At 39.3% G+C, this 16,684-nt stretch overlaps 1 protein-coding gene across 1 annotated transcript in view; it reads right to left on the bottom strand.

Moving 5' to 3' along the window:
• The window catches only part of STK26 (serine/threonine kinase 26), a 53,960-nt gene that overhangs the window by 10,658 nt on the left and 26,618 nt on the right, over positions 1-16,684 (bottom strand). The window contains exons 3-6 of the mRNA XM_067548013.1: positions 12,022-12,252; positions 3,776-3,832; positions 1,850-1,958; positions 1,581-1,738 (exon numbers count right to left, since the gene is read on the bottom strand). Of these exons, the coding sequence (XP_067404114.1) occupies positions 1,581-1,738; positions 1,850-1,958; positions 3,776-3,832; positions 12,022-12,252 (555 nt within the window). The remainder of the gene's footprint in view (positions 1-1,580; positions 1,739-1,849; positions 1,959-3,775; positions 3,833-12,021; positions 12,253-16,684) is intronic.

Raw genomic sequence — 16,684 nt, 5'->3', positions numbered from 1 at the left:
CATAATAAGAATCTTCAAACAAAAATGTTAATATTTCAAAGGTTTTCAGATTTCTCATGCTTTTGTATTTTTTTTAAAAGCCTGTGTCTCAACACAGCAGTGATTACAATACCAGCTGTCAGTGCTAGCTGTATCATCATGGTCCATACCAAGTATATTTCTCTCCCTCCATCCGTGGACACCATCACTGAAAGTGGTTCAACTGGCTGAGTTCCCACCTTCCCACAACTGCCCACTGTAACTGTGAGCAAAGGTAGGGGTATTCTTGCCACTCCTCTTGACTCTTATCACCGAAGCTCATATCCAGTACCTGTTGTCATCCTCAAGTCCCACACCAACTGCTGACATGTCAGACTTAAACTTCCCATGTGCTAATAAGTAGTGGAGGGGCTATCCTCCGAAACTATGGAGCCTTCTGCCAACAGCCACATGAAAGGCAGGCATATGCACAGTGGGATTATGACTACATCATCATAGTTAGCAACAACGGCCCTACCGTGATTAAAGTTACTTTTTCAGATGCAGTCACTATATTAAAACCTTTGGTGTCATATATGTCCTAAGGCAGTGGTTTTCAACCTGTGGTCTATGGACCCCTGGGGATCCACAGATGGTGTCTCCAAGATTTCCAAAGGGGTCTGAATTGCCATTTGAAATTTTTTAGGGGTCCGCAAATGAAAAAAGGTTGAAAACCATTGTCCTAAGGAGTCCTTTTTAAAAAAGAACTTTACACACAGAGATGTTTATAAAAATATTTTAGGGTTCTGCTTACGTATCACCTCCCCGAATGTCTTGGGCACAGCGATATAGGCCACAGAACCACAGATAATAGAGATGGAAGAGCTCTATTAGGTCATCTAGTCAGTACACATGGATATACACTTGCACTCTGCAAATTCCTGCAAAGACTGCAATACTTTTAGAAGCTAATGGCAGCAGTGAATTCTCAGTCACGATTTTTTACTTTGTTTCTTTTGAAAAGCAGATTCCCACTAGTCATTTTTTAACCTTTGAACGTTTCCCTTTTGATTGCAATACCAATAACAGAGCACGGAAAAGAAAACATCTAACACCTTGACAGTACGCTGGGGTGATCTTCTACAAAGAAATTAATCTAAAACGACAGTCTCAAACTCACTATGTGGGTTTTTATGACCCCTGCTAGAGCTCTCTCACTTTTACAGAGGTAGGACTGTGCCTCCTTTATTTACACAGTGTACGTAGTTTACCTGGAGGTTTTCACTTGCCTTCTCTGATAATTTTATACAAGTTATTCACTGGCAAGTTTTCCATATCTTCATATGTCTATTGCTCTAGCTACCGCAAATGTGAATTAAAGTGCTTACACAAACACATGCTTGTGACTATGGTCTGCAGAAATAAAATTAAAGTCTGTCAAGTGACTACTACAGTTCTACAGTAAAATATAAAATGAATAAGTTATTTGTAATTTACATACAATTCAAAACGCTCTGTAGCTTAAAGTGTACTGTACCAGGACTGATCTAGCCAGAAAGCAGAAGTCAAAGCTCATTTCTTCTGAAGCTAGTTATGAGAACAATTTCTATGGTAATACTTACTTTTGAGTCATAAGCCGACTGCTGAATAACTTCAGGGGCCATCCAAAATGGTGTGCCTACAAAGGTATTCCTCTTAATTTGTGTATCTGTCAGCTGCCCAGCAACTCCAAAATCAGCAAGTTTAACATCTCCTTGTTCTGACAACAAGACATTGGCAGCTGGGGGGAAAATAGGGAGAAGAGGAGAGAGAGATGAAGTAAAATGTAGTTTATTGCACTGCTGCTATTACTTTAAGACATTATTAAATGTATATTTCAAGTTGTATGTACCTTTTATATCCCTGTGAATTTTCTTCTCTGAGTGTAGGTAGTCTAGACCTTTCAAGATTTCCTTTAGCATAGTAGCAATCTGGAATTCATCAAATGGACCAGCCCGTAGCTTTAGAGGGAAACATTAAAATTAAAATAATACTTCCTATCTCACGTGTAATCCCTGCTTTGTCATTGTTACAATGTAGGACAGTTGTACGCTTGAAACTTCAACTTTTTTGCTATAAAAAGTTGCTTTATCAGAATGCACAAAACGAAGATTTACTCTATATATGTAGATTAACAATACTTTCCTCGAGAAACAGCTACGGCAGGAGTGGATACTAGCAGTGTTAGTAATGCTGCTATATAACTTAAAGAATGTTTAAATGGTAAAACGGTGTACAGTATACTCCCCACCCAGCCATGTACTACATGGAAAGCTGGACTTAAGTGCAAAAGTTCCTGGTTTCTGCAGCAGACTATAAATTCTGCACCATCAGAGAAACTGAGGTTTTACCTTTTACAATTCACTTAAACATAAAAATACAAGCAGTACAATACAAACTTTGCATTATTTATTTTGACATTAAATTCATTTAAGTTCATTGTCCCAACATTTTAAATTTGTTGCAGTTTAAAAAAACCAAAAACCCAACATATTGTAGATAGATGTATTGTAGAAAGGTTGTACACAGTAAGTGGAGATGCTGCCAGCTGGGAAAGTGAGGGCTGTTTCATGATTTCTACAGACTCCACAAACAATTGTATTCATTTACACGTGGTTCACACTTTTGAAAGATTTCTCTAACCACCACAATGGCTAAAAGTTTTTTTTTTTTTTTTTTTTTAAAGGAGAGCAAGAGAGAGCGAGCTTAGTTTCAGAGCTGCTGACAATTGTTCACTGACACTTCCTTTTTTTTTTTTTTGTACTAGTTGTTGAGTTATTACATCAGAATTCCATAAACAAGTTTATTTAAAGTCACAGGGACCACTTGTAAAAAAAACGTTAAGCACACACACAGACCGTAATGAACATCTGAAAAAATGATCTGGGGTACTACAGAATTGTTACTTAAATTCCAGAACCTAATAAGCAGAAGCACTGTGCTCTGTTATCTGACAGGAAAGGGTAGGTCTTCTCAAGTTCACAGCTGAGGGAAATCACACGTTACCACACAGAGGACATGCTCTTCTAAGTCCCTCCTAAGCTGCATCTTTCATGAATGCCACATTTATCTTAAGAAAAAGGCACTTTTTATGTTTAAATTTAAACAGCTGGAAATGGAAAACCCAACTCAGTTTTACCATTTAACATTAACTGTACTCTGTGTGCACACAACATCCCCGAGACCCACTCCCAAAGAAAACATTTTATGTACCGAAGTGTAATAAATATTCTGCTTTGAAAAAAGGAAGCAGGATCATATTTTTCCTCTTGAAACCACAGTTTGTTTTAAATTATATGGTAAGTTTGGAAAATTTCCACAATTTCTCAGCATTTAGAAACAGTGAAACAACAAACCTTAACTCAATCAAACTCATTCAGCAGGAAAACTCGTTCGGCATAACCAGTGCACATATTCACACTTTTAGGAATGTCGTACAGCAGTACTAAAACAACATTAACTCTCTCCAGAGTCCAAACTTCATAAGACATACAAACGCACAATGAAATAAACACAAAACCTGACTGCTAGCTTAAAGAACGAGAGTGGATATGAACCCAAAGATGAGCATGAAGAGCCAGCATCTAAATAATCTTTAGTCCAAGACATTTTCCCCCACTAGACCAGCACTCTAGAATTCAGATGACAATAGATTGCTTTTTTCCAACAGGGACCACAATCTTCAAGTAGTATTATGTTTCTCTCTGTTTAATAAGAAAAATAGTGAAAGTGCTACTATAAAAAAAACCAACAAGCTGCCCTAAATTAAAATACTTACAAGATCTAAAGCTGATCCTCCACCCAAGTATTCCATTATTATCCACAACTTTGTGCCCTATAAAGAAAGAAATACAGGGTGAGACGAGGCACATAAAATAGTTTGAACATTGTAAAGAATTATTTTTATGGCACTGGAAAACAGTCACTTATTTCACGGTACTATTCACACACTGTACTTAACTAACAGATCCCTCCCCAAATGTAATCGTCCAGTAACTACCAAGTTATTTTTCATTATTTTTGGTAAGAGACACTAATAGGCAGCACCTCCTCCAAGAATGCTCAGAATACCAAAGAAAATAACTTTGTTTCTAGAGCACAAAAGTAACTTTTCATGTTTTATATTTACCATGCTATTAGCTGAAGCAATGTGGATTAATAAACAGGAAAATGCTTCTTTAAAATATTTTTCAGCCCAACCAGAATTCAGCTAAAATATCCACTTCTCAATTCTATCTTTTTGCACTAATAATTAGTAACTTATGGCAATAAAAGGGCCACACAATTTTTCAGCACACACGTGAATGAACTTTATTGAAATCTATCAGTTGAGTCAAATGCCACTTACTGAGTTGTAAGGAATTACAAAGCTTGAGTATTTTTGTGACTCAGACATGGTTATTGTCACTCAAATTAGATTCAAATAGTGTGGTTTTGTATGCGTTCAGTCAGGGCACTATATATAAAACCCCGTGTGAGTGCTGTACTTCGTAGGACTCTCAAAAATCCCTTCCACGGAAGTTGAGAGATTAGAAGCAACTCCAAGGGCAGGCTCAAACAGCAACAAGAAGTAGATGTAGCTCTCAGATGCAGGTACACTAGTAAGCCATAGACTAAACTGGTGCTTCAAATGGATCCAATCATCTACAAAGTGAATGGGACAACCAAGTCCTCTGTGCTCCTATGTATGCAGTCAGTATGGCAACAAATGAGCTGGTTTCGTCCTCAGCAGCTCACAATTAGGGGTGCCGTTTGAAATAGGCTCCCCAGAGCAATTTTCTTGTGCATTACTGCCCGCATCCAGAGAGCACACCAGTAGCGAAATCATGTAGCTAAGTGCTCTCTGAAGCAGAGCTTGTCTCCTCCTACATGTCTATATCTCGCATGCCTACCACATAAGAGACATTCCCGTAAGTGAAATCATCCTGGCACTGTGTAAGTGGCTCCACTTTTGTGATGCAGAGCAGTCCTACATAATGCAGTACAGGAGAAAACGGATACTGGACCTTAGACCAACACAAATAATTGTTGTTTACATTGAGTTCAAGATATGAGTCCGTTCAGAGGTCATATGTAATAATATTAAGATAAACCTTTCAATTGTGCATTCTTGAGAACTTGCTTCTCAGCAACCTAGCAGCCCTCACTAGCACCAGTTGAAGGCCTGTTTGATCCTCAACTCCCAGTTCCTAAATTTGGGTGACAGCCCAGAAATTTTTGGCATTTAATCTGTTGAGATGTCAGCGTCCTGCAGTACCAGATCCTTCAATATTGAGTAAACATTTGAAAGTACCATGTACAGGAAGTCAGAAGTTCTTAAGACACTCACTTGTGAATTCTGATGTGGCCCTTAGTCAGTAGTTTCAGAAGATTGCTGGTTCACATAAAAAGCAACAATCTGATGTCAGATTTACTAATATACATTTGCAAACACATTTTATTTAATTTTTTCCTTCACATCCAAGAAGAAAGGCTCAAGTGTTAAGACATGAGCAAATCCTATGGGCTGCAATTCTTGTAAGTATTGGGATGGTGAAGAAAGAAACCCCCCTATATTCTGATTGAAAATCTATACCATTAGTCAAACAACACAAATAAGACATTTACAGTATTACAGTATGCTGTGTAGATCTCAAGCAATTCATTTACAAGCACTAGCTCAATACAGTTCCAGCTTCTGATATCATTACTCCCAAAAGACTTTCTATGCTCTGTGTTGGCTTTTCCTTTACTCCATTTCCTGAATATAGATAAAAAAATCTAAAGGAAACCCAACAAGCAAATAAAGGTGCAGTGTTTGAATGCACCATGCCCAGTTACTGAACAGGGTACACTTTGTTAAGACTTGTACTGAATTTATAAAAACCACTGCATTTATGTTACGAGTCTATTCCAATATTATGAGATCAGCAGGAAAGGGCTCGCTAATTTTAGCACTTTTCATAAAGCCCAACTTTGTAAGCTAGGAAAAACTTGCAATGAACTCAAATTTCAGGCAAACACTGTGGTCTCATAGATATGTTTCAATGGATTTTACTCTTATTTGAAAACAGTGCATAGTGAAAATGAATAAGTACTGTTTAAAATAATGTCTCAAAGAAATTGTTACTATCCAGTATAACTACGCATGTATAATTTTCACTCAGGCATGCAATAACCCTTTTTTCCAGCTATTTTAGGCCAAGAAAATATATAAATTCAGAAAGAGCAAGCATGTGCGCACTCTGTGGGGCAAGAGCCACATCTTTGTATGTTCTTGTTCAGTACCTAATACAAAGAGGCCTCAACTGTGATTGGAGTCTCCGGCTGCTACTAGAAGTGTAAATAACAATAATACAAATTAAAACAATACTAACTGCCGGTAACTTAGAGCTTGTCTTAATCTTGAATAAAAATGAGTAAGTGTTGGCCATGGTAGGAACTACTGTACAGAATCAAACATGTGATTTCTAGTTTCCAACATGAGGGTTGGGGAGGAAGAACACCATCACACAAATATTATAGCCATCTAACTCCAGAAAAGATTTAGATCTACAGGGGTCAGACTGAAAATACAGTGGAGGTACTCTCCCAAGCTTCATCTACTTGTGTTCCTAAGAGGATGCCACATGCAGGCTGTTGCTCTTATAGCACCGTTATCCCTCTGTCTTGCATGTTTTGATTAGAAGCGAAAGTTTATAATGTTGACATTTGAATGATTAGGCTTCAGGGAAAGACTCGCTGAGATGACAGACACCTCTCAGCTATCTATTTTTCATCAGTCTTCAGATTCAGGCAGACTTCACTGCATTGCTGTACGCTGTCCACTTTGGAAGCTTCTCTGTACAACCATAAGTGCTTGAATCTCTCTCTTTTTTACAATGAGATGAAAGCTGAGATCTTCAACCAGAATAAAGTACTGGTTGATCAGACAAATCCAACCCAGGTAATCTACTCTACATAGTCCTATAAAGGGCTAGAACTATACTACAAACTTATTACATGTAAAAACTTTTGTGAATACAGCTGGGAGTCTACACTTAAGCATTCAGGGATCAGAAAGTGAGAAAGTCATTATGAAAGTTCAGAGACTTTATTCTGTTCCTTCACTACAATGCAGTCTTTAAGTACATGAGCTGAAGTCACCCTAGATACATGTTACGGACAGACAACTGATTTAGTTCATCACAGTTAGAGACTAGTTCAAACTTTCAACTGGGGACAACGAAGGCTCCATTGAAAGTTTAATATAAATAGCTAGGGTTTCAAAATGTTAAGATTAACTCTATAGCAACTAGAAGTTTTTTGTGCATGTTTCAAGGAAAATTAATAAGTAGCCATTCAGATGAAGCCAATTAAAAGTTTCTACTTGGAAATTTTGGGGTTGTTTAAGGGTCTGTTCCTTTATCACAATGTCTGGAAACCGGAGTCAATTTCACCTCAAGAATCACCAGGGAGGTAGATCTTATCTTGTATTCAGGATAGTTTTAAAAAGACCACCATGTCTAATAGTTAGACAAGTTTAGAAACAAGACAAGAAGTACTCGTGGTAGTCATCTGTCCATACTTTCACAGTTAGAGGTGCAAGCTGTATAGACCACGTGCAGCCATTTAATCCAGTATAAAAACTGGAGCTTACAGAAAGCCCACAAAGCCCAGCAGAAGTTTAAAATACAGTATGTCAAATATTATGAGTAAATGAGTTCCCGGGGGTAGCCGGGTTAGTCTGATTTTAGCAAAACAGCGAGAGTTCTGTGGCACCTTAAAGACTAACACATTTATTTGGGCATAAGCGTTTGTACGACGAAGTGGGTTTCTGCCCATGAAAGTTTATGCCCAAATAAATGTGTTCATCTTTAAGGTGTCACAGAACTCTCGCCATAATGAGTGGAGACACCCACTTTCGTTTCAGTTTCTGCTCTGCAGCAGGCAAGATAAAACCAGCAAAGTCTTCAGGCTGGGCCACTCCCTTCCTGCCAATCACAGGTCTGGTTCTGCCTCCTGAGCTTCAAAAAACACACTGTAAAGGATCCACTGCAGAAACAACGATGCCTGTTTCAAAAAGCTTTAAATGAGGTATGCGGAGGATGGGAGGGAGAAAAAAAATCCCCAACACTCAGTGCACGTCTTTTGAATTTCACAATTTTTCATGTTACATTTTTATTCATATGCTAAACTCAATTAACAGTCCAAATATGCTGTATTTCAAGGGAATAATTGGTTATAGTTGGCAGCATGCCAAATTGAGCTGCTGATTCATTTTTAAAGACTACTTTTAAAAAAGCTATTTATATCATATAGGTTTATTATAAGCAATCACACAAGGTTGCAGGACAGAGGCAGAGATGCACAGAGAAAAAGGGACCTCATCTGCAGTTAGCTCTCTCCTCATTAATCCCAGTTGCCCAGACTCAATTCCCTTATTTCCAGGATTATTTCTGCTGATCTCTAAATACAAAATGAATACATTTTTCATCAACACAGATTCTTGTGGTAACATTATTTCAACGCTTTAGGTGAAATCCTTGCTTCATTGTCTTCCACGGAGCCTATGCAAAAAGAGGTGTTAAAACATATTTACATTCCTTTACGGTTTGTTTAGACATATACATTTCAAATCTTTTTAGTTTACACCTGCAAGGATTTTACTGTGTCTCATAGTTTCCCTGCATAGCTATCTATAGAGTCAGAAAAGCACCATAAGACAACTGATCAATGGCAGGTACCAAAACAATAGAAAGATAACATGAAAGTCCTATTTCCTTCTAAAACACCTATTGCTACTAAAACTAAAAAGTAACAAAAAATGCTTTGTGCATTTGGCAACATTGTGCCAACTTTGTGCCACTGTTTCCTTTGGGTGGTCAGTAACTTTCTCCCTCCTGCTGAAAAGATCCCTGTAATTAGTAGCTGGGGTGCAACAAAACCTTTCAATATTTTTTCCTCTACATCAAGACATTATTTAAGGGGTCTGGGTCAGAATTTTTTTTAAAATGTGTTAATTTTAAAACAAAATTGATTTGATAGTCCCTTTAATGTAACCGTCTCTGTGTCATATCCGTGGACATATTTACTCATCCGACTGCAGGAGGCAGTGCGCCAGTGAAGCCACTGGATGAGAGAAATCTTTGTTGACCACATCCTTAAAAAATTTCTCAAGAAGGAGCTAGACAGTAACCAAACCCCAAAAAACGCTCCATACAATAGAGAAGTTTTTTTTTCCACCCAAAGACAATTTAGGAAGTATGAAAAGTATCAAATAGGCTAGGATTAATCTTTAAAGATTTCAGAATTTAGTGAGTAGTATAGTAACAGCAAAACTGAAAGCACTCATGCTGGAAAGGAAAATATTGCCACAAAAGTAGTTCTGTAATTTTTGGAATAAAAATATTAATCTAATTCCAGCCAAAAGTTTACAACTGTTAGAGTACTGTGGGAAGATCCCCTTTCCCTTCCTCCCTTTTCTCTTATTCCACTGTGTCAGAAGAGGAAGATACTGAAGTGTGAAAAACTTGTTTAACAAGGCCTAGGAGAAGTTTGAGTTAGACTCTTTTAAGGCTACTTCAACAGTGATGGGTGTGTTTGCACTTCAAAAAAAAAAAAGGCTCATGAATATAGAAGTATAAATCAGATTTAGCTTTCCCAGATTTGGAGTATGTTTTTCCCCTAATACCTACTTTTATTAAATAGAATTAGTACAAAAAGATGCATATCTCCCCTCTCCTTGTACATTCATGGCTTTAAAAAAAAAAAAAGCTAGTTTTGTAGTTAAATTTTTTCTCTGTTTTAGAGTTTAGAGTTTGTGAAAACTATGTACCATGGAGAAATCTGACACAGGACTCAGAAGTAGAGGATCTTCACCGAAACATTGACCTTTATCTACTTGCTCTTCAGAGCAAACATCTGGCTTTTTGGGTGTCTAAAGCATGGAAGAGTAAGCATGATGGATTCACAGCAGGAGGACACTCAGGACATGGATAAGCACGGGGAAATAAGGAATTGGGGGCAGATTATTACAGCCCAGTGCTACAGTAGTACCCATCACATTGCTCTAATGGGGGCGTTCCCAGCTGGATTCACAGCCAGTTGAGGAAGAGCCTGCTGCCACTAAAACAACAGAGCATGAATAGGCAAGTTCAGCTCCTTCTTGGAGCTTTACTGCCATACGCCAGTGATTGTACCCTTTAAGAACAGGACAGGACAGGACAGCTGAAAACAACCATCACTGATGTTGTGCATCCACTTCTGATGGGGGAAGCAAGCAAGCCTGTGGAATAGGGAACAGCTAAGGAAACAACGAACTCTTCATGGCTTTACCTTTGGGTTGAACTGAGCATTAGCTCTTTAGAGTACACGATTTTTGAAAACCAGAGGCATTTGCTAGCTAAGTTAGGTTAGGATGTTTTGGCTATTTAAACAGAAAGAAAAACCTCACCAAGAGACTGATCTTTGACTACTGGTGGTAGATATGCCAATGGCCTGTGAAGGGATGCTAGATGGGGTGGGTTCTGAGTTATTACAGAGAATTCTTTCTTGGGTGTCTGGCTGGTGAGTCTTGCCCACATGCTCAGAGTTTAACTGATCACCATATTTGGGGTCGGGAAGGAATTTTCCCTCAGGGCCGGTTGGCAAAGGCTCTGGGGGCTTTTCGCCTTCCTCTGTAGAATGGGTCACTTGCTGGTGGATTCTCCATACCTTAAAATCTTTAAACCATGATTTGAGGACTTTAATAACTCAGTCATAGGTCAGAAGTTTATTACAGGAGTGGGTGGGTGAGGTTCTGTGGCCTGCATTGTGCAGGAGGTCAGACTAGACGATGACATTGGTCCCTTCTGACCTTAGAGTCTTTGAGTCTAAGTTACTGTCCTTGGAACCATCTGAATGTCAAGAATGCCCTAAACAGAGTCTGAGCTATGTGCTGCCTTACTAAAGACAGCACTCCCCCCCCGCTCCCCTTTGGAATGCTGCCAATGGCTTCAGCCTTAAAAGGACCTTGGTTACGTTAAAAAAAAACACAACCAAAAAAAAAAAATCACCACATTTCTGTGTAAACATTTTGTACCTATTGTAGGTCCTAAGCAACGTTTAGTAAAACTAAGAAATGATTTCCCTAGCTTTCCTCTAGTTTGTTTACTTTGTGCATTTGACAGCCCCGTGTGCATAGGCAGTTACACTGTTTTACTGCTGGTCACGTCCGGTCTCATGCAGTAGCTGAAGACAGCACCCAGGCATGTACACACTCTTCCTAAAGCCTTGACCAGTATTTACCTACCCAGCAGAGCTTCTGCAGCATCAAAATTTAGCCTATGAGGGCATCTTTTCTTCCTGAGCACAAGGTGAAACAGGCAGGTCCTTGGGGTGAGTGGGGTCGAGAAGGAACACATCTGAGAGCGCCATTACAGGGCCATGGAACATGAGAGCCCTATATGGGTCAAGGAATACCAGGGGCCAATTGCAACAGCAGGGGCAGAAGAGATCCTCTGCTCAGCTCCCTTCCCAGGAGCCAGAGTCCTCCCTGGCCCGGGTGAAGTAGCAGACATCTCCTGTCTCAGAGCCAACTCTGGCAGCAAGAGCATCCATGCAGAGACCAGCGTAGGGGGAGCAGACAGGAGATCACTCACTGGGAGGTGCAGAAAAAGTGGGGAGGAGTGGAGGACCACGGGTTTGAATGGTTTGGTGCTGCCTGCCAAGGTCAATGAAAGGGAAGACACCTGGTAGACAACACAAGGTTGCTGGACAGGAGCAAGCCCCAGCATATTTTTTACTGTGGCTTTGGAACATTCCAAAAGACCCTTAAAAAATATTGGCAGCAGAATTAGAAAACCTGAATAAAAGCAGTGAAAAGAGGCCCACAGCATACTACTGATAAGGTGCTCTATCCACTGCCAGAAAACTTATTAGGTTTTTAAATTTAAAAAAAAAAAAATTCAAATGGACAGGACAGTGCTCCTTTAACTTTGAATTTTCTTAATTTTGCTTCTTTCCAAACAATTAAGAGACAGGATAAGACTTTCCCAGTGAACTTGGAGCCACAGTATACATTACCTTTAAGTATGATCCATAGTATTTTGTTACATAAGGACTATCACACTGACTTAAGACAGTTATCTCTTGCTGTATGTCCTCTATTTCATCTTCTGCTTCCTCAAGGTCTATGATTTTTATAGCAACCACTTGCTGTGTCCGATTATCAATTCCTTTAAAGACTTCACCAAATGAGCCTTTTCCAATGCGTTCTAGTTTTGTGAATAGTTCTTCTGGGTCTGCTCTATGGTTCTATAAAAAAAAAAGAAAGGAAAGGAAGATTGTAAACAAGCTGTTTTGCTTATTGTCAAAGGACTAACCCTCCTTAGTCCCCAAAAAGCAGATCATCCACACTCCCTGATGCACTGGTAAAGTTATATGGTAATGCTATGCAGTAATACATTGGGATCAGATAGTTAAGCTTAACTTCTGTTCAGCTACTCATTACAGTGTATGCTGTGCAGTAAAGGGAAAGACTTGATCACCCGCTCCCATAAGCAACCCACAGGAAGGAGCAAGGCAGGCAGGAAAATTCACCTTTGAGTTTCCCACAAAGTGTCCCCTAAAGCAGTGTTTCTCAATTGGGGTTCCGCGGGAACACTGTTGGGGTTCCACAAGTAGCTGTTCTCCACGCTGCCGAAAAAGGGAAGATGTCCCAGATTTTTTGGCGGAGGGTATCGAGTGTAAGTGTAATTTAAGTGTAATTTAATTGAGAAACGCTGACCTAGTTGTTTGTATATAATTTGCTTATTTCTACATTTTTTTTGGCCCCATATGTAAAAATACTGTTAAGAGTTTGGGGGGTTCCGCAATTATTTATCGAGTTCAAAATGGTTCCGTGGCCAAATTTAATTGAGAAACACTGCCCTAAAGAGAACTGTGTAGTGATGCACCAGTCTGGGAAAAGTCTAGAAGCCTAGGGCAAGAAGAAATGCTATTATCAATATCTGGAAAAATAAAAGGGCTTCCTATTGTTTTGGAGATTTTCAGCTACATTCATGCTGTTAGGAAAAAAACAGAAGTCAAACAAATTTCACTTTCCTTCCAAACCAGAGTAGGCAGTGTAGCAGCTTACAGAACCATGCAAATTCAGCAAGGGTAGCAGTGGCTGTTGCATGACACAGATGATTTGATTTTCAATAAGAATATGAATAAGAAGGTTTTGACCATAGTCCAATAATTCAAAAGCAGTTATTTTTGCCAGAAAGACCAGTGATAGTTTAAATGTATCAACAAACCAGAACAGGGTTTGTTACCAAACAAAACTGAGGTCATTACAATTCCTACAAAACACAATTTGATTTTGAGGGAAATTGAGTATTTTGTTACAGCCTTGCAATTATGAACTAGTTACTACTGTCAAGGCCGGGCAATTCAATGTGCAAATCAATCCTTGACTGACACCATTTTAAAACACATTTCCATAAAAAAAACCACACACTAACAGACTAAGTTGATAGAATACCAATATTTGAAATAAATGTCTCAAACAGAACCACCCATTTGATTTTTTCCATCCAAAAACCCTAGTCGCTCTGAACTAGCAGTGAGTTACCCTGATAGTCCTGGACGAAGTAAGCACAAACTATATGGCACAGAAGATTATCCTAAAGAATGAGATATTCTAAGTGTAAACACATTTCCCAGAATACATGGAAAGTTAAATATCCATGACTAAACACAATGTACTTCTCAGAAAGCTTCTCAGATCTCCTTGTAAGTGGATGTAAGTCAAGACCTTTAGAATGGATTCCTTACATGTATATGGCCACTCTGCTGCTCCCGATAAGTGTATGAAAGCAAAATGTGTGTCCTTTTGTACAAAAGAAACACCTGTTTTATTTTATTTTGGAACTGTATAGTAACACAAGGAAGAGCAGTTGGCCACCTTGTCTTAACGTGTCCAGTGAAATCACTAAACATGATTTTAGTTTGAGATTTTTAAACACTCTGCAACAAACAGGCCAAAAGTGACTTGATCTTGGATAGAACTATATTAACTCTAAAGAGTGAAATGCTTTGGAGAAACAGTCTCGTGCAAAAGTGCATGCAGAAAGTTATGTTTACTACTGCGTTTGGTGATGGAGCCACTGACAAACAAGTCTGTAGGTGAGCAAGAGTGACAGTATATCAGATTTATAAAGATGGCAAACCACGTACTCTCTGCTGACCCTGAAAACTTAGAATCTGAGACACCTGAAGTAGGCTTAAAAGGGAGTAGGAGTTCCTTAGGGACTTATGGTGAGAGCGGGGAGCTCAGAAGAGCTTAATACTGATTAGCTAAACTTTAGATAGTACAGCAGTAAATGTGAGTTGTTCAAATGACATGCAAGCCATATTTAAACAAGATACTCATGTTATTGTATGTTGTGTCAATGCCTTCTACCAGCTTGTATGCTGGAGCTTAAAGATTTTACTACTGTAGGTCCCAGAAGAGGAATGTAACTTCAAACTTTAGCTGATACCTTTGAGACAATTGAACTTTCAGAAGAGGAATCCACAATCTACACTGGACTGCTAGTTAAATTAGAACACGATGGCAATGATTAAAAACCATTTGCTACTCATCCATTTACAATCTATTGCAGAAACAGACTCAGGAGCTGAGATAACCTGAGTATCAAGAATTCCTGAAAAGATCAAGACAAGCAAATTTGTGGCATAGTATTTCATGACAGACCTATTCATCATTCTGACTGAAGTCTCTTTTTAGAGTAGAGGGTCTCAAAAGCTAGAAGTGTTGTTATGAACTCAAGACAAAATCTTTGCCTTTAGGTCTGAAAATGTATCCGGATGATTTTGAAGGGGGTTTTGATGCTTTGACTCCCAGGGATTTAAAAAACCAGCATGCTAAACCACATTACATAGGTATGGATTATGTAGACAAAACAGAGCAATTTATGTCAATGGTTGTCTTTAAAATTATACTTAAGTACCATTGCGTCCCAAAACACGATGGTGAAACGTGCATGTTTAACACAGCTTTTAACCCAGTCCACCTGCCTTTTAGGATACATTAATTTCCCTCAGTGCTTACAGGACAGTCTACCACTGCAATGAATTTAAACAAGACCATGCCAATATATGGGGCAAAGCACACTCAAGGATCTGATGCAGGTAAGATGCATGGCCCAAATATATAATTTTCTAGCCTAATCAGGCTATTCTCTACTATCTTGAAAGGGAACCAGGAACCAAAATCATCATCTCCACCATCACAGAGTAGGCAACAGCAGACTAGACCAGTGCTACTTTTTAGGATCACAACAAGATTTCACACTAGGAAGGCCACAGCATTAGAATTTATACTTGAATATGACATAGTTATTTAGTCTCCGTTCTCAGTCTTTAAACTAGGTGCAAGAGTGACATTTTATATTACACTTGAGAACAAAACTAAACATACGACCAAGTCATTGACAAGCTAAAAGCCCCCAAGAGTACAAAGCCAGTACCATCAGCCAAAACAGAATAAGAAGGATATCTTCAGATAAACACCAACAACAGCATTTCATTAAGTTTGCATAAGACCACTGTCCAAACACCGGGACAGCCTGTTTTCTTGTCTGTCAACCATATCTGAAGCATTGGTTGATTTGTGGAAAAGTGACTGGAGACTTTCCTCCTAACCAGCCAGGCAAAACTACAGCAGGGCTTCAAGAGATAGTGCTGTGGTCACAAACACCTGTTCTATCCATTGCCTCTCACATGCTGGAGGCCGTTTGGGTGCTCCCATGTGTAGCTGTGACAGTCTTAGATGTGGTCATGAGGCAAGGTGTTTCTCTTTAGAGAACACAGGGATTGCCATAATGGATCACACCCAAGGCCTGTCTATTATTATCATCATTATTATTTATATTTATTACCATGGACCAGGACTCCGTTGTGCTAGGAGCTGTACAAACACAGAACAAAGATGGTCCCTGCTCCAAAGAGCTTACAATCTAAGTAACAGCTAGTTCAGCATCCTGTCTCTGATAGTGGCCAGCAACAGGTGCTTCAGAAGAAGGTGCAAAACCTGCAGTAGGCAGATGTTGGATAATCTGCCCCCTACAATAGATCTCATCCTGATCTCTAATGGTTTGTCTACACAGCAGCTGGAAGCAAGACTCCCAGCCTGGATAGAAAGATTCGTGCTAGCAGGGCTCAAGCTCCCATGATAAAAGAAGTTGAGTAGATGTTGTGGCTTCCATGGAGGCTCAGGAGAGCCACCCAATCTTAAGCCCTCCCCAACCCCTGGGTCCGAGCCTTGGTGGTTAGCCAGAACCTATGCCGGTCCCGTAACATTCATGCAGTTAGTTTTAGCTTGCTAGCATAAGCCCTGATAACACAAGTCTGTCTATCTGTGTTCGGAGACTTGCCCCAAGTGGCAGTGTGGACATAGGCCAATACCTAATAATTAGGGTAAGCCCGAAAGCATAAGGTTTAATGACAAACATTTTGGAAGGGATACTAATAATGACAACACTGGATATTCTTGATATCCCTATATGTGTTCAAACCCTTTTTGAATCTTGCTGCATTCTTGGTACACTTCCTATGGAAGTGATTTCCACAGTACAATTTTTCACACAATTCATTCTTTTTTAAATCAATTATCAGATTACTATAATATGGAGAACAAGGAATCCATGAAAAGATGAAAGGATGCCTCATTTACCCTTATGCAAAACCTCTTTGGGTG

The sequence above is a fragment of the Emydura macquarii genome, unplaced genomic scaffold, assembly GCF_026122565.2.
Source record: "Emydura macquarii macquarii isolate MOO-44397 ecotype Brisbane River unplaced genomic scaffold, CSIRO-AGI_Emac_v2 contig_1253, whole genome shotgun sequence".
Lineage (NCBI taxonomy): Eukaryota > Metazoa > Chordata > Testudines > Chelidae > Emydura > Emydura macquarii.
This window is presented reverse-complemented; position numbering and strand designations above follow the sequence as displayed.